This window comes from Cheilinus undulatus, linkage group 10 (genome assembly GCF_018320785.1).
Source record: "Cheilinus undulatus linkage group 10, ASM1832078v1, whole genome shotgun sequence".
In the NCBI taxonomy this organism is placed as follows: Eukaryota; Metazoa; Chordata; class Actinopteri; order Labriformes; family Labridae; genus Cheilinus; species Cheilinus undulatus.
The window spans coordinates 6,915,611-6,935,007 of record NC_054874.1 but is presented as its reverse complement, the minus strand read 5'-3'; the positions used below and the strand labels follow the sequence as shown (position 1 = coordinate 6,935,007).

The 19,397-nt window shown below is 38.5% G+C and overlaps 1 protein-coding gene across 1 annotated transcript in view; it reads left to right on the top strand.

The window, feature by feature from the left end:
* Positions 1–6,825: 6,825 nt before the first annotated feature.
* Positions 6,826–19,397, top strand: part of zdhhc9 (zinc finger DHHC-type palmitoyltransferase 9) — a 50,738-nt gene continuing 38,166 nt past the window's right edge. Inside the window, exon 1 of the mRNA XM_041797768.1 lies at positions 6,826–7,640. Within this exon, the coding sequence (XP_041653702.1) occupies positions 7,477–7,640 (164 nt within the window). The 5' untranslated portion in view covers positions 6,826–7,476. The remainder of the gene's footprint in view (positions 7,641–19,397) is intronic.

The following is a 19,397-nucleotide window of genomic DNA, read 5'->3' as shown; positions in this document are numbered from 1 at the left end:
TTTTAATTTTTGCTGTAGTTATCATGGAAAATAACATTTTAGGTATTTGAAATCATGAGTCAGTATTGACAAGATTTTCGCTGGTGTCGACAGATGGAGACAAACTGCTCCAAATCAAGACGGCTGAGTGAACGAAGTAAACTAACTTTGAAATACAAAGATAATCACCATGAGTGGAAAAGTAAACTTTTATTGCACTCAAGTAAAAGTGCAGTCACTCTGCTTAAAATTTACCTAAGTAATTACACTGGTCTGTAAATCTACACAAGTAAAAGTAAAAAGTTTTTATTTAAAGTTTACTGAGTGGCTACTAAGGCTGAACGATTTGAGTAAAATAATAAAATTGACGTGCAATTATTATTTTTTAGTTAGTAATCCTGCGTATGTTTCAATGAATAAATATAATAAATCCATCTATGTTATAACCTACATAATATATTAATGATAAACGGTTTTATCGGGGTAGATAGCCTATGATAGGATGACTTAACATGTTTAGTACGTTTGTTTGAGTTACATATCGACTTATCAGCTCTGATCACAGTAGTAAATACACTGGTTTGTTTAACTTTAATTATGAAAACTAGGGCTGAAAATTATGAAAACTGATATTAGAGATGCGATATGAATTGTTGTATTAAAGGGAAAGGCCATTTTTTTATGTCATTCTCATTTTAAATGAGAAAAAAAAATATAAAAATAAGAAAAGTAAAATGTTTTGTAAACTAGTCTAGAAAAAATATGTTAAGCTGGTAATTTGACTCACATTTCAGGTCAAAGATATTTTGTGACTTCTGCTTTTTTGAAAATTGCAGTAGAAAATATTGTGATTTAATCTAAATACCAATTAACTACCCAGCTTTAGTAGCTACTGAGGAGCTGTACAGTAAAATCTAAACTTCCTTTATTGGTGGTTAAAACATGAGAAAATGGATCTACAACCAGGTTTTTCAAGTTAAGTCACACCTTCATAATAAAGTAAAATTAAACAGCTTTTTCGGATGTTGTGTGGAAATATTCTCTATTCACTGTATGCTACTGTGTATTCAACAGAGGTGGAAAAAGTACAAGAGTGTTGTACTCATGCAAAAGCACAGTTACTCTGGTTAAAATGCAATAGAAGCTGAAGTGCTTATTTCAAAATGTACTCAAGAAAGTACAAGTATCCCCAAAAAGCTACTCAATTACAGTAGTCTGAGTAGATGTAATTAGTTACTTTCCACCACTGATAATCACCTATCATTGATCTAGATGTATGGGTAGCATTTTTTAAACTAGTCTTGAAAGAGATGGTATGATATGTTAAGATAAACTACTTGGTGAAAGTCCCCTTTATAATATATACTACTGGCATCATGTTCAGAACTAGGGGAATAATAAAATGCAGTGTTTAGATGTTATTTATAAAATGAATTAGGGATTAAATGACAAAAAAAGATAGTTTGAAAATTATTGGTAATAAAAAACAAGTCAGAGTCAATAATAAAAAGCATGAAACATAAGGCAGAAAAAATGAAAAAGGGAAACATATTTGTGTCACATTGGGAAAAAAATAACGTAACTGTTAGACTTAGATAATGCAATGTGAAAATGAGGTAATGTAACATAGCTTTTGCTATTCAATAAATCACTTTACACTGACAAAAATAAATGACATTGAAAGTATACAAAAATTATCTTTTAGATAATGATTGAAAAGAAAATGCTCTGAATAAAAGGGCACAATAACACAAGTATTTTCAGACTACAACAAACCTTAACCTGAGAACATAACACTAGTGCTTCTTTTCTACTCTCACTTTATATCAGACATAATGCCACTTTAAAATCTTCAAAATCAAGCCCAGATCTCCTCTTATTAAATGAGAAAATGTTCCAGGATTTGAATTCTGTGATTCATCTGTCACACAGTTAGGGGGATAAATGAACCTGAGTGGGCAGACTGGTCTAATCAGCATCTGATGGGTCATGTAGGTCTGTCATTACTGTCCATCTGTGAACCAGTGGTGGTCCTCAGTGGTGATGACATGCAGCAGGTTCACATCTGGACTGTTTTTTAATCAGATGGAGGTTGAAGGAGGGTTGGTTCATCTCCTCCTTCTGCGTCTCATAAATTACCATCTCCTCGCTTCCGTGTAGCAACAAGCAGGCTATAATGGCTGAATGACTAAGCTGAGCAAATACTGAACCATCATCATATCACTTTTTACGGCTTTACCCAGAGACACTTAGCTCAGGTTATTACTTAGCTTAAATGTCAGTGTTATTATCAGGCACAAGCATTCAAGACTTTAAAATGGGAGTGGAAAAGAATATCAGGCTTAAGGGTTTTACTGTATATAAAATAATAGATTAATCTGTTGTAAGGGGTATGGATATGGATATGGATGAATGGGTGCATGCATGGATGGATGGATGGATGAATGGATGGATGCATGGATGGGTGCATGGATGGATGGATGGATGCATGGATGGATGCATGGATGGGTGCATGGATGGATGGATGGATGGATGCATGGATGGATGCATGGATGGGTGCATGGATGGGTGCATGGATGGATGGATGGATGCATGGATGGGTGCATGGATGGATGGATGGATGGATGGATGCATGGGTGGGTGCATGGATGGATGGATGGATGCATGGATGGGTGCATGGATGGATGGATGGATGGATGCATGGGTGGATGGATGGATGGATGGATGGGGGATATCTATTCACATTTTTACACGTGTTACAGAAGACAAAACTAAATTCTCTTTGAAAATATTTTAAAATGTTATTTATCAGGCTTGTTTTATGACAGACATTGACCAGAAGAGTTATGGATAGATAGATTATGTCATAGTTTGATTACGAATTTAAAACCAAACTTAATTATAAGTTTGCAGTCTAAACATAACAATAAACATAAGAGTGAATGTTTCCACACTATCAAAGAAATTAACAAAATATATAATAATAGTAAAAATAAAGAAAAGCAAGCCAACCATGCTCAGACAGTATCACCAAAGTATTACAGGAAGATGAATGACATCATATTTCACAAACTCGTGTGGCTGGAATCTCCAAAATGCAGTTTACAGATAAAGAAATACCCTAGCAATTCAAGGAGAGTTATGCTTTTGATACATGTTTAACATAGACTAAGTTTGACTGTATTTCTCTTCTCATCCTTGTACAGAATAACTAATTTTCTGCAAGTTCCAAAACAACACCAACACACAATTCCAAGAATAAAGGTAGGAGGAGACTTACTCTTACTGCAGTTAAGCAAAATGAGACAACAGATGAATGAAATCGAGGTATGGGGGTTAGGATTAATAGTTTCACCACCTACTGCTGAGAGAATAGAGATCGACTCGACCAAAATATGTGGCCAAGGGAGACGGGAAAATACTGGCACCTGGGGCACACTAGGTCACCATCAGGATAAATCTTTGCCAGTTTATTATTTAAGAAGGTGAGTAGGTTTACTACTTAAACTGGATGATTCCATGTTGAGTGCAGGAAGACAAAGATTGCATTTGTGAAGTAGTATTGTTCTTATTCTCTGCAGAAAATGTTCACCAACATCTGCCTCCCATGCAGCTTTAGTTTTATCCAGTGTATGGGAAAGCTTGTGTTGGATCAAGCTGAATAATTTGGAATCAGACCATTCTTGAGTGGGTTAATATGAAGAACTGATGCTAGATCTTCTAGAGAAGAGTAAACATATCATGACAGGTGTTTGGAGGCAAAGCTGCACACTTGGAGGCACTGTATCTATAATGATCACTATTTTAAAACTTTAGAATTCGAAGAAGAGCTGAAGTTTGTAACTCTGGCACAACCTCACCAACTTCCAAGGTGCATGGGGGATAAAGAAAGTCTTGAAGAGAACAGAAATCTCCAGCAACACTTGTAGTTAAGAGAAGAACTTTATAAATAATAATAATTAATAATAAAAAATCATAAAATAATAATTATAATTATGAATAATGTTCTTCTCTTAACCACAGTGTGTGACCACTGCTGTTTACATCAAAGAAAGTTTTGCACTTGCTAACATAATAATCTAATAAGTAACTCCTGAAATCAGACACATGAGTCACAGTCAGTCAATTTAAAAACCATCCCAAATAGTAAATAAAACATGCAAGCTAAATTTGATATACCAGATATTCAAAATGCAGAGTACACATACACTATCATGAGTGTTAGATATGAGTAAGCATCATTAATCATGTACTAGCCATAAATATCTGTAAACTGTACAACTGTATGAATAGAAGTAGGTTTCTTGGGTGCCACACACTTAGGAAGCCTACAGTGAGCCCTGAACATTTAAATGAAGCCTTTAAAATAAAACAACTACCAGACTGTCTACTTCCCTTCTCCTCTCTCAAGTCTGTTGACTCAGCTTCTCTCTGCATTGGAGGTCTTTACAATAAAAAAGTGAACATTTATAGGTATAGGTATCTGATAGTTAGGAAACAGCAGCATGTCAGCAAAAATCCACTACTAAGCACCCCTAGTTATTTTGCTGTTCCGAGATTCATCATCCAGAGTACACACAATAAATTAATGATGATTTCAAACTAAAAGTTGAGATAAGCCAGGAGAAAACTTAGCAATACAAACAGTCATGTGTATAAGACTTAGGCAGCTGGAGAGGAGGGGGAGGGCGGCCAGAGTCAAGCATCACACATGTCAACACACATGTGTCACGCTGCAGCCAAGGTCAAGCTCGACAGCATCTCTTTTGTCCAGGCCTTTTCACTGCTCAGATGGTTTTCAGGCCTTGGGACATCCGCAGCATGACCAGAGGCTCTTGGTAACTGTACTACCACCTGGACGCGACCCCAGGCCATTGGTTCCCAACCCCTTTTCCTAAGGGACCCCCAAATTATATCTAAGTGAAGCTAAGGCCCCCTGGACCCACTTGGAAAAATTATAAATCAATTTTTATTGTTTTCATTGATGAAATCCTAACATAATAAACCTACACATTTAATAGGTTCTCACTAAAAGGTCTATGCATAAACTATTAATTTTTATAATGGCGTACAAGGACCGCGCTTTAAAAAATAAAGAGGATCTTAATTTTTGAGAAGAAAACTCAAAATTTTCAAGGTTTAAAAGTTTTGAATGAACGAGAACAAAAAATTAAAATTTCTTCTTTAAAAGCCATTAATCTATGTGAACCAAAACTTGGCTTTCTGAGATCATAATGTCCAAAATAGCCAGTTGCATGAAAGAAAATCCGACCATATGAAGCTGTTTTCCTGACAGCTGAGAGCCTAATGAAATAATTCTTCTTACCAGGACTGAGCAATAATGAAAAACTTGTGGTTTTAGCCCAGAATCATCACGTTATCAATATCACATTTATTATTACAGCACCCTTTATTCTATTTTATTTCATTTTAATGTATTTTATTCTACACTTTAACCTAACCTCCAGGGTTTTCCACATTTTAACCCTTTATGATGACCTGTTCTTATATTGTCTTTTATTTATGATGTATTTTGCCAATTTTGTGTATATTTCTTTTATCCGCTTTTATTCATCTGTCTGTCTGTAAAGCACTTTGTGCTACATTGTCTTGTATGAAAAGTGTGATATAAATAAAGTTTGAATGATTTATTGATTGATTTCTGTAAACTAGGGTTATCCAAGCAGTGTTTTCAATTCAGTTGCTCCAGAATTTCTGACTGTACATTGTTGTAGATTTGTAATTTTAAAATCTTTAAAGTTTCAAGTTTATGATGTCAACATTTCAGACTTTTTAAACTTGGAAATTTAACATTTTTCTTTGTTATTATACAGCTTTAATATACAACCTCAGTATTTTTTTTACTCAAAAATGAGCAGATCCTTTTTATGTTTCCTTATTATTATGTTTTAGGCTGTCCCTTTATTGTTGTACATTATTTTTATTATTTTTATTTAATTTTATAAAAATGAATAAATAAAAAATAATGTACAACAGTGAAGTGCCACCCTAAATTTGCTTTAAAAAATATGTTTTTAATCATGTTTTTAAAAAAGATGAATTTACATTTCATTTTGACCTAGGGCTACCCGGAACCTATCGGGAACCACTGGCCTAGGCCATGCTTACTCCACCCCTAAGGTGTGGACTTTATTTTTTCAACAGATTATTTTCCCATGCCTCTTTTTACATGCAAGGACATCCAGAGCATGACCAGGGTTGTGTCAATCCTCCTTCCTACATCAGGCAGCTTACCCAGCACATTTGTGCCGTACTTTAGCCTCCATTTTTGCCCCAAGTTCTGCACAGTGCAGTAAATTAAAGGTAAAGATCTCAATATTGTTGAATGAATCACTAATTTGGATGTACTAATGGGAACAATTATCCTGGAAATGACTATTCTGCATAATAAGTGTGTTTTGAAGCTTAATTTAGAATTTCTGCAGAAGTTTGAATGGTTATTGCAGTATTTCCTCACAGTGCTGTTATCCTTTTATTAAATAAATAAGTTAATTATCATTTCTTCGTCTCTATGTCCCAGTACAGTGTGATTTCCTGTGAGGACCTCTGCAGTGTTTACCTCTGCTCCTCCGCAGCCTTTTAACACTTGAGGGATTAATGCATCTGGTGTCTTTCACCAATTATCTTTATGAACACGCTCCTTCACAGCCTCCTCCCTCGGGTAAAATCACAGACGAAAGCTTTAGCATATTAATGTGATGTGATTTGGACCTTTATGGTCGTCCTTTGTTCCTCTTTGTTTCACCTGTCCTGCCCCTTTAAGATTGGACAGTTCAATCTAGGCGTGTTTCCTGCTGCCATTGACTAAAACAGAGAGCAGGCATCCTGCGGGGAAAAGGCACATCCAACAGCTTTACATGCTCGCCTCCATACTGCCGATTATTGACCCTCATTTATGGGATTTGTTGGTTTTATTTTAGCACGAGGACGTCCAGGAGGGTGGGCACAGACGAATATCTGAATCAGCTCTCCTCTTCGATCATTTATGATTTATTATCGAGATGATATGAATGTCATTCGGTCAAGGTCCGCGCTCCTGGTGCAACAGCCACGGCTGCATTTCCAGGCTTCCGATGGTGAACATCTGCCGCAAGCGTTTGGATGAATCTCTGCGTGTTTTTCCAGCGTTTACAGGCTGAATGAGACAGGATTGAGATTGCTGGAGCAGCGTGGGAATGACATGCTGCAGTAAAGACGAGAAAGTGGAATAAATATTAACACCATGGATGAGGAAGCATTGAGGATGTGACTGCGGCTCTTTAAAACCAAGAGAAAATGCTCTGACAGTCGTCGCCTGGTGCAGAAATCTTTTATATTTATGAGCAAGTCTCCTTTTTTTCGCTATGGGCTGTGCCACATTGTTTAAACCGTTTCTCTAAGAGCGCAACATCCCATCAAACCCAGCCATATTATTGTGAAACAGTTGAAAAACTAACACCCGTAGAGGACGGAGGACTGGTCCGAGCAGGAGGCACCATGTCGGCGGTGATGATAACACGGAAGGTGCGGAAATGGGAGAAGCTCCCGGGGAAGAACACTTTCTGCTGCGACGGCCGGGTGATGATGGCCCGGCAGAAAGGAGTCTTCTACCTGACCCTGTTCCTCATCGTGGGGACCTGCTCCCTCTTCTTCGCCTTCGAGTAAGTACCTTCCTCCCTCTGCCTCGAAATGAGCATCACTGAAAATTTAGAGCCAGAAAAGTCTTCATAGATCACTTCTTTGACTCTTTAAACTCCTCAGTGTGTTAAAATACACCATATTTTTACTCACAAACTCAAGGCCGCCCATAAGGGGGTCCAGCCAGGGGCGTAGCTAGGAATTTAGGGCCCCCAGAAAGACTGTTGCACGCCCCCCCCCAAAAGAGCTAGCCAAATAACAAATGTTGACTTATTTTTACAAATATCTCAGCACTTAAATGGGTTTTTGAACTATAATTTCCCCATTTATGAGCAATATTTTTACTATTGTTAAATTTACTTGCATTATTTTGCAGTGCTGGACTGCCCTCCAGTATTGTGTTTTACTCTATTTGACACAAATTTCAGTCTGTTGACCAATTCATTTAGTCACTTATGATTCAATTATGACACTACGTACTAAGGCCCCGTCCACATGGAGATGAATTCAGGAGTATAGGCAAAAGTTTTTTGTCGTATTGGCGTTTCATCCACATGGAAAAAGCGTTTTGGGTGACTGTAAACAATAGCGTGCACAAATCCGTAAGCGACTACTGTTTTGTCTCTGTGTGGATGGCTAACCGCATCTTTCTTGAAACGATTATGTCACACATAGCGTAGCTCTCTTAAGATGCGTGTGCGTGTCCGGCCAACACAACAATGGCTGACTGCACGGTTGTGTTCGTGCTGCAGAAACTGGGCTTGTTGTGGCTTTACAGCAAAATCTGATGCTCCTTTACCACCACCGTGAAGCACACACCATATGATCTTAAATCCAATGGGGAGAACAACCAGAAGGGCAACTAGAAGAAAGTTTGGGTCAGTTTTCTGTAATCTTTTTCTCTTGTTTGGCGCATTTCTGTGGCAGCGTTGGAGCGCCACGCACAGCCTTGGCATATGCACTACAGCGTTTTCAGTCGTTTCAGTGGTTCCATGCTTACGCAGATATTTCTTGAAAGGATTCTTTCTTTATGGAAAACTTTTTCAAAATGAAACGGCAATAAATCGTTTTCGTCTGTGTGTGGATGGGGCCTAAGAAAAAATAAATAACAATGCACTTTTCATTACGGCCTTCTCAAGGGCCCCTCCCTCCTGTGGGCCCAGATAATCAGTACCCCCCCAGTTACTAATGTTAACAATGTAGATAGGCACATGGAAGGATCTGGAAATTAATGTCAGACTTCATAATTAGGCCACGAAGCTTTGATGGAAAATAGTTGAATAGAGGAAAAAATTTGATATATAGTTGAAAAAATGGGTTAAAGTGCAAAGAAGAAGTGGAAAATGGGCAAAAGGGGAAAAAACGACAAAAAGAAGTGGCAAAAAATGATTAAAGTGGCAAAAAGATGTGGCCAACAGTGGCAAATATGTGGCTAAAATGGGCAACAAATGGCAAAGTGAGGCAAAAGTGGCAAAATTGGTTAAAAGTTGCAAAAGCAAGTGGCAAAAATGCCAAAAACAAAATGCCTAAAAAGGGAAAAAATAATTTAATGGGGGCCCATGGAGATCTGCAACATCATGTTAGGTCAAGCTTGATGGCATCTCTTTTGTTCGAGAGTTTTCACCCCTACTTATATCACAGCATGACTGGGGGCTTATTGCAGCTCTACTACCTGCCCAGCCAGTACCCGAGGCCATGCTTACTCACCATATCCATCCCTCACTCTGCTCCTAGAGGTGTGGACTTTGATATTTTTCAGCAGATTATTATATCATGCCCCTGGTAACATGCAAGGATATCCAGATCATGACCAGAGCTGTGTAAATACTCCTTCCAGCCCGATGGTGCCCTCTGGCAGCTTACTCACCACATCTACGCCTTACTTCAGCCTCAGATTTGTCCCAAACATGCCTAAAAGTTCTGCATAATACTGTATGTGGCATGCAACATCATAATTGTTGCTACAAAGGAGCGTTTTAGTATTGAAAAATAGTCAAACAATCAATATTTTACCCAACCTCTATAGACAATGTGTTAAATGCTATTTACCCCAATTATATATATGGTCATGATTGTGACCAACAGAGGAAAAAATGGTCCTAGATTTTTTTCTACAAAGGGATTGAAGTCATTATGTAGGTGTTTGCTTCACTGACACATTTGACTCTTTCCTAACATGCACCATTACTTTGTCGCTGCTGGCATTATGTAATTACCTTAGTCAACTCTGGAGTCGCAAAAATGGGTCACATAATCTATAATTGATGGGCCAAGACAGTTTTTAAAGTTATGAATATTTTCTGCTTTGAGGTTTTAAATTCTTAATATTTTCTTTTTTTTCACTCAAACCAAATATCTTTGGGCTTTTGCCTGTTTTGAACACTACACAGCGGCTGTACGGGATAAACAGTATCTCTATTTCTAATATATTAATTACTAGTAGAGGATGGTTCAGCATTATCTACGTAGATGGTTTTACCACAAGGTTATGGTAGAGAGTTGCCTGGGGCCTCAGGATTAAATCATTATAAGTGTGCATCAAAAATCTGGTCAGGCAGACATCTTAAATCATTTTCAGTTATTAAGACATGTATTTTTTAATGTAAAATGGTGTCAAAATTTAATAAACAGCATCAAAGTAGATTGCGATGATCCTCGGGACCCCTGGCCCCAGCAGCGAGTTTGAGCCCCTAAAAATCTTCATCAAGTAAATTAGAGTTAGGCAGAGCCCTGCAGACATATTAAAACAATGAACTGATGGATTACTCTGGTACGCAGGGAACAAGAAAGGGGTTTGCGGTAGAAGAAGTGGAACTGGCCCTGTGATGAGGATGTATTTTTATTTTTTTAAGCTACACCTGGATTTGAGACGTGTTGAAATATTGAGATATGACGAGTTTAAGGTGTGGTATTCTTTGAGAGGTAATGAGCAGGTATTTTTAGGAACTGAGACAACTTCAGCAGAAAATGATTTTATTAGACAAAAAGTGTAACAAATTAGTTAGACTGGTAATAAAAAGAAAAAAAAATAGCCAAAAATAGCAAAATAGGTTAAAAGTGGCAAAAAGAAGTGGCAAGCATTGATGAAAAGTGGCAAAAAAGGGATAAATGGGATCAAGTGATAATAATGGACATACATTTGAAACAATGGTTGAAGAAAAAAGCAAAATAGTAAAAACGGGAATAGAGTGGCAAAAATGGGATAGTATCAAAAAGAAGTGGTCAAAATGGCCTTACATTTGCATAAATGTGCAAACATTTGCAAAAAGGTCGAAAAATTGGAAAGTGTGGGAATAAGTTGGCAAAATTAGAGGCAAAGGGCAAAAAAACAGCAAAAATGGGTTAACGTGACAAAAAGAAGTGGTCAAAATGTCCTTACATTTGCATGAATGTGCATACATTTGCAAAAAAGGTTGGAAAAAGGGGTAAACCTGGGCATAAGATGGCAAAATTAGTGGCCAACAAAGGACAAAAAACTGTAAAAATGGGAATAAAGTGCCAAAAGAATTGGTAAAAATAGGCATACATTTGAAACAAATGCTAAAAAAGGGGAATACTTGGGCATAAGATGGCAAAATTAGTGGTAAACAAAGGACAAAAAAGTAGAAATGGGAATAACCTGGCAAAAATGGGATAAAGTGATAATAGAAGTGGTCAGAATTTCCTTACATATGCATAAATGTGCAAACATTTACAAAAAGTGTTGAAAAAATGGACAATGTGGTCATAAGGTGGCAAAACAAGCTGCAAACTTAGGACAAAAACAGTAAAAATGTACATACATTTGCAATAAAGGTTGGAAAGGGGGAAACATGGGCATTAGATGGCAAAATAAGAGGTAAACAAAGGGCAAAATAGTAAAAAGGGGAATAAAGTGGCGAAAATTAGATAAAAGTGGCTGAAAGTAGTGGACAACATGGGAAAAAGGCGGCAACATGTCAGAAAAGCAACAAAAATGGGTTAAAATGACAATAATGGGCAAAACGTGGGAAAATGGGCTTAAAAGTGGCAAAATAAAGTGGCACAAAGTGGCAAAAAAGCTAATAACTGATATTTCCAGAGTGTTTTGGTAAATAATTGGTCGATACCCAAGCAGGTTCTTGTTGTATCTATCAGTTGTATTCAGATGAGGTTTTTTTGGTTGTTTTTTAGCTTTATAAAATAGACTTAAAGGTAATGTAACTGAAGTGTTTTCCTGCAGTCTCCATGTGAGTTAATCCACATATAACCTCATGTTTGGCCTTCATTTGTAGCAGCGGAGAGGTTAGCATTTGACGAGCTTGTAGAGACGCTGTGGATCCACGTCTTGGTTGATCAGTATTCAGCTCCTGTCAGAGAAAAGCTTTATGATTGACCACATACTGAGGTGTTTAATATTTAATAACACCAGCCGTCCTGCTCTTCCTCTGCTCTAAGAAAGGAAGGCTGCTTTTTTTTCTGTCATCTCAGCAGTTCTGTCTCAACCAGACACGACTTGGACAGCCCAATGGACTCATTAGCACTGCAAACACCGCCCGTATGTCAGTGAAAGCCTGTTTTTTAAATGAAGAACGTGACGTTGAATAATGATCAGAAACAGTGCTGTTTCTCTTTTAGATCATACTTCCTTTCTATCGTTCTATGGATCCTTCTCTCTTTCCTTACCTTCAAACCAGGCAGGATGATTTAGCAGAAAATCCCGCTCTATAACACAGTAACCTCTCCTAACCGTGGGTGTGTATGCAGCTACCAAGCCAAATGGATTGGGAACATAGCAGACAGGAGAAGTAGCTGCTCTCACATCTTGCCAGGCCCTTCGCCTCCCTATCTGCTCTGCACTTTGATGGCCTCCAGCTTTCCTTTTAGCCCGGACAGAAGCAGCTGTTGTCTGAGACAATACTGCTCACACTGGACATCCAGAGCCCAGAGGAGGCATTGTGGTGACTAATGGCCAGAGAGTTGTTAGCATACCATGTTCATATTACAACAGAACATAATTATCTCTTGTGGGGGGATGGATATTAACGTGGAGATTGGACCCTGACAGCATGGGGATAATTTTCAAACTCGCCATTACGAGGCGTGTTGATCCATATCTGATTTAAACCTCTGACGGAGTAATGGGCTGCTGTGAAAGGCTCTGAGGTTTGCTGCATTCACAAGCAGCCCATTCCCAAGGTTTGATAGAAGTATTAGAACAGTAAATCTCTGATTTCAGTTCAAGTAGCCAAATGTTAGCACATTCAGATTTCACCTTTTCCATTAGAAATGGACTTAAGCAGTAAAACTACATTTTCAAAAGTTGGGACAGGTACCAGTGCAACTAATCTGTTTCATCACACTTAATTTGCACCCTTCTGTTGGAGTACCAAAGGTTCCTATCTGACCCTAAAGCAGGGCTATCCAAACTTTTTCACTGAGTTCAATTGTCAATTTTTTCGTGTTTCAGCTTGATGCTACAGTTGGGAAAAAAACATTTTTATTCTCATTAATCTAAACCCAGTAACCCATCATAACAAAGTGAAAACAGACGTTTAGAAATGTTGGAAAATATATGAAAAAACCTGAAATATCACATCGACATAAGCATTCAGACCCTTTGCAACCCTTCCCATTTCTCGGGATCGTTGCTGAGATGTTTCTACACCTTGACTCGAGTCCACCTGATGTAAATTAAACTGATTGGACATGATTTTAAAGGTACACTCCTCTATATAAAATGCCTCAAAGCTGACAATGCATATCAGAGGAAAAACCAAGCCGTTAGGTCAAAGGGACTGCCTGCAGAGCTCAGAGACAGGACTGTTGACAGGCACAGATCTGGGAAAGGCTACAAAAAATGTCTGCTGCACAGCGGCCTCCATGATTCTCAAATGCAAGAAGTTTGGCACAACCAGGACTCTTCCAAGAGCTGGCCGCCTTAGTAAGGGAGGTGACCAAGAACCTAATGGCCACTCTCACTGAGCTCCAGAGGTCCTGTGTGGAGATCAAGGATGTTCCGTAAGCATCTATTTCCGTATTTGGCTAGACGCTTATTTACATTTCGTTAAACTGACTAGACTAAAGACAAGAACATTCCTAGAAAACAGTCAAATTCCTCACAGGGTCATTGTGTTAGCGGGTGTGATGTTAGTCTGATACACTCTCTACAGTGTGGCTAACATTACAAGCTAGTGCTGCCAGCCTTCGTTCCTCCTTGCAGACTAACATCATGCTTTGATATGTGGCCTCTTTTCACCTCGGGGGGAAGTTATATGTGCAGAAAAAAAAAAAACTATCATACTGTGCTGTTCCTACTACATGCTAAGCCAGGGAGGCAGCGGCCATTAACTGAATCTACAGCGGCCTCTGTTTCCCTGATAAAACTCTAAGAAGGCCTATGCATGCTTTTCTTGCCAAAAGACCTTTGTATAAACTACTTAATAACTGCCTTATCATGGTTTTAGTCAATACTTGCAGATCTAATTTTGGCAGCCTCAGAGCAGACAAAGCCTCTCGCCCTCCCCGAAGATCTTCCTACACCTGACAGTACATTTGTTGGGATGCACAATGTTATATTATCCCTTACCCAAAATGCTGATTGCATTGCCTTAACTGCACTTAGTTTGTGCTTCCAATTTAAATTTTAGCATACTAAATCAGTAAACTAACATTCAATACAAACAATGTAATATCCATTAGCATGTCAGTGTTGCTATTGTTAGGAAATTTGCATAACCATTTGAAATTTTGGTAAACAGGACTGTTGACTCACAGCTTTTGTATTAGCTGAAACAGAATGGATTATTTCACTCATTACGTGTAAAAACGGGTAAACCAGTAATCAGACTTTAAAATAGAAGGTCATCATTTGTCTGTCGATGAACGACTCAATACAGCTGACCGACTGCCACAGCTCTGTGATTAACATTTGGTTCCAAACACCATATAATGACCACAATAGATCAAAAACTCAATTTGTAACAGGCTTGGCATTGATTAAAACACTTCTACTGCAGACACAGAGAGAGTGCATGGCTCTGCAGCATTAAAACTGCATTTTAAGCTGCAGTTCTGCTGGAGTTCATGGCCTGTATAATGTACATTCCCTGTTTTAGAGGATTGGTGTCTGTCCTGCTGCACTGTGGCATTAAAAGGAGAACAGAGAGGGCAGTGTCTTGGCGTGGGCTGGCTCATATCCAGAGCCAGTCAAGCAGACATCTCACTTTTACCACCAGCCATTGACGCCCTGCGAGGGAAGACCTCTCTGTGCTCTAATTTGTGCTAAATTGCGGAAATGAGCCACTGAATACACAATAGGAAAGATCCATTAGGAACAGCTAAACAAATTATTCACTGCAGAGGTGGGTGGTCATGTTCTATCCCTTTAAAGTGGGATCCATTTAAGGACTGTACGTCCTATTTCTGTTCCTTTTGTGTCCATTTAATATCCACTTTCCTCTTAGAATGGATTTTATGTAATGTAAATGTACATTTAATGCATAAAAAAGCTCTGGCTGTCTTTTGCTCAACATTTGCAAATGTCTTCCTCACAGTTTGAGGTTCACTGCTTTAGCTCTCATTTGTATTTTAAAGTGTATGTGTTGTGCACGTGTACGTGCATGCAGATAGCCACCTATAAAGCTTGGATGAAGGAAAAAGAAACCGGACACAGGGACAGTATGTCATCTGTCTGTGCTGCAGGACGCTGAGCTGCGAGGCCAGAGAAGCATATGTGCCTGTTATGACGCTGACTCCCATCTCCTTCCTGTTTGTGTGTTTCTATTTACATCCCTGGACACGTTGCAGGGATCGAGGCATTCAGTGACCACCCGTCCTCTAGCCGGCTCTGTAAAATACAAAGATGTAATGAGTTTAAGTGTGTGGCCGAGCCTGCAACGCGAGCAGCTGCAGTTAGAGGAGATCCTTTAACCGACCCCTGAGTCTCCCTCAGCATCTGACCCCACCCTGTCTCCCTGTCAGCCAATCAGGAAGCGGCTGCCTTGGCTAAACGAGCAATAACATGATTTATGCCCTGTTCAGAGAGAGGAGGCTCCATTACAGTAACAGTGATCTGCTGGCTTTGTTCTCTGGAAGCTTCCAAGAATGAAGAAAAGGCCTGATTTGTATTTTTTGCCCACATTTTGTGTCATTCTAGGAGTCAGATTTGGCTTTGAATTGCTGCTTTCCAAGATGCAATCAATGCATATAAACAATGCTCTATCACTAGTATTGTTGTTTTATGTGGCAGAAATTAAGTAACCAGATTTATATTTTTCATTGCACTCAGTGCATGTTTTTCTGTGATGCCACATCCATAATCCTAGCTTTAATCCCAGTAAGAGGACCCTGACCCTGGCCTCCATGTGTCATCCCTCTCATATGGTATTTAAATGTTGCATAACAAGGAAGACTGATTTAAATGACACAGCAGATTGCACCCTCTGTAGCCTTAGGGTAACCTTTCAAACTTCCTCTTTCATTGGATTTCATAGAAATTAGGCTGACACGTCTGGGTTATTAGTCCAGTGAGAGATTTGAGCTAGCCCCATGCTGTAAAAAATGTCATTGAGAAGAGAATTCAGTTTCTGATAATAAAAGAAAGAAAAATCGCCAGAAAACAACCCTAGCCAGTCACTTAACAACGGTTATTTCTATTCCAAAATTCAGGTTCCTTAATACAACCCAACTCAAACTTTTCCAGTCCATGCAAAGCTGCTAACCAGGCATCAGCATGTGGTTGATAAAATTCAAATATTATCTCTTGTATGACAAATTATGCAGATGGAGAAAGATGTGGTGATCTATACTGTAAAGTCAAGAAGCTGGGACCTTTAAAGTAGACTCCTTTTTTAAATCAGTGAAAGCTGCAATGTTTTCAAATAAAAACAGAAGGGAATTAACATGTTACTCTTTATAATACCCTGGCCTATAAAGGGGCCCGACCCTTATTTGTTCGTGTGGACCCCTGCCATAATGATAGGCCTTGCTCCAGTTTGATTCCCAGTCTTTATTAGAGGAAATACGGTAATAGTATCAGCTTTATCATGAAATAGAAACTGAAATAAAATCAGTGTTTCCGTCTATTTAACATATTCTTGTAAAAACATGAATTCCTTCCTAAATGAATTGATCTTTAAAGGGTTACTTCAAAATTTTGGCAAATTCACCCATTGCCATAATCCCTATAGTCCTAGGAGTAGGTTCATTACCTTTAGTTGTCGGTGCAAGCTGTTTTTAGATCGGCGGGGCTGAGATCCGAGCTGCTCAGCTAACTTTACGGAGACACATGGTATTTCCGGCTTTCCCTCATCAAACTCATCAAATATACAATCCAACAACACCAAAACACTCTTGTGGACAAGTTGTGACCTGCACATTCACCACACTATGAAATAATAACGTATAACTATGTAACATTACAACACGTGAAGCAAATACTCAGAACTACTTTCTTGAGTGGTTCAAGAAAAAAATCAGTATTTAAGAGTTTGAAAAGCAGGATATTAACAAGAAAAAATTGCAATTGCTGAGTTTCCAAAGCCTTAAATTTTGACAATAGAAACTCAAAAATGTCAAATTTAAAAATCCTAATTAAAAATCCGATTTTTTACTTCATAATCTCAAAACACTTAAGGAAGGTATATATATATATATATATGAAAGTGGAAACTTGGAAGCTAAGATTATTAAAGAGTAGTTTAACACTATAAATGACAATAAAATTGAAACTAATGGATGGACATGTTTAAATGCCCTTAGATTCTTTCCTCCTCCTCTATGATGAGATGTTAGAAAGAGTTGATGATGACTTCTCCAATACTAAAAGAATATTTAAACTTTTTAAAACTGACTCAGAACTTGAGGTTTTCTTTTTAGATCTTGTTTTATTGTGTAGTTAGAACTAAGAAGCTTCTTGAAGTGCGTTCTTTGTGGTGCCAAGTGTTGAGGTGTTTTAAAAGTTGCAAGGTGTCTATTTTTCTTTTAAAGGATGCATCAATGACGTAAATATATGTGAGGATGCAGATCTAAAAGTGGGAGGATTACATCTGTGGAAAAGGGCAGTTTTGATGAAGGACTTACCAACAGCCTTTGAAAACATTTACCTCGCTTTGTTAGGAGGTTTTGTTCTGTGTGGGAAACAGCAGAGCGAGGTTAAGTAGAGTTTGAGAGCCTTTGTTTCTTCAGCAGCGCCCTAGAAACAGAGTCACAGTCTACAGATGTGAGTATGACACAAGGCCACATCTGAAGCCCACTGTGGATCTGTCTGCTCACCAAGTGCATTATTCATTTGTAGGATGATTCATGCAGATCTACGACAGCTTACTCCTGTTAAGTATTAATATAGGAAGGACTTGAAATGTTCAACAAAGCCAAAATGTCATGAGTCACTACGGGATGACAGGGTGACGTATTAATCCTGAGTTTTTCAGCTGAAAAGTTAAAGTGAATGTAATTCAGGGATATTTCTTCTCTAGAAGCTTATCGCTGCTCAGCTCGAATCGTCTAAGAGGGAAATCCTCCGGATCAAAGTCTGCTGCAGACACACCCAAATGCATATTATGCCAACCCACCATATGCACACTCAAACTGCAGTGAACTTCTCTCCTCTCACACAGCAAAAACACAGCTGTTTGAAGCTTTTCTCTAACAGCCAGTCATTCTTTCCTATTTCTAATGTGATTATTGTCTTTTATGGCCAGTTGACTGCAGTTATATATATCCTGAGATCTGACTATTGATCACCTTTTTGCTTTATTCTAAGAAGTCAGGGTAAAATGAGCACTTTAATAGTTTTATTGTCTTTATTTGAGAGAACTCCCCTTGAGGGGGCAAGCAATAATTTCTACAGACACGCTTCAAAAGGCCACATTTTGAGCTGTTTACTGCTATGCAAGTCATTCAAAGTGCAAAAATAAAAACATTCTTAACTCTTAAGCTGCTTTTGTGTCCTGAACGTAGTGAAATATTCTGGTAAAAAAAAATGTAAAAGTTTTTAAAACTCATGGAGAAACGGCAACAGTCAGAAATGTAAAAAATGTCTCCATCTTTTTCTGTTTAAATCCAGAGTCCTAAGACTCATCTTCTTACTCAAATGCCTCTTTATGAACTATTTATAGGTGTTATATCATGATTTTAGTTCACATGTGCAAATGTAATTTTGACAACCTTAGAGTAGACAGAGAGTTGGGACCCCCCCGAAATCTCTGGTGCCCCCCTAAGGGGGTCTCGGACCTCCAGGTTGGGAACCAAGAGCCTAGGGTTTTCAAACGGTGTGGCGAGGCACATTGGTGTACCTTGTGGCAAGTCAAGGTGTTCCCTGGGAATTTGGATAACATTGCGTCATTACTATAACTGTGACTGAACATACTGTAACAAGAATTAAAGAGGCTATTTTTCATGGAAATAGATATGGTGGGCTCTTTGGAAACTTTGGGTTTGATCATCTGGTGAACGGGTGGTTGCATGAGTGAAAAATGGGTTCAATTCAAAAATGTATCCTAAAACATTGGAAAACTGCAACTGTCCTTTGGAAAGCAATCCAAGGCCCACTGTATGTTTTATTTGTAATGAAAATGCCTTTAATTTACATGAAAAAACACATTTATTTAAAAGATATGCTTGCTTTAAGATTTTGGCTTGATCTCAGCTGTGCCTTGTGTGCAAAAGTTTGATAACCACTGGCCTAGGGAACTGTCTGGGTGAGTTCAAGGTTCAAGGTTCTTTATTAGTACCCAAAAGGGATAAATTTGTCTGGGTGAGTAGAAGAATTGCCACGAGATCTTTCTTGTTCTAGGGATGTCCCAAGGGCCTGAAAACCA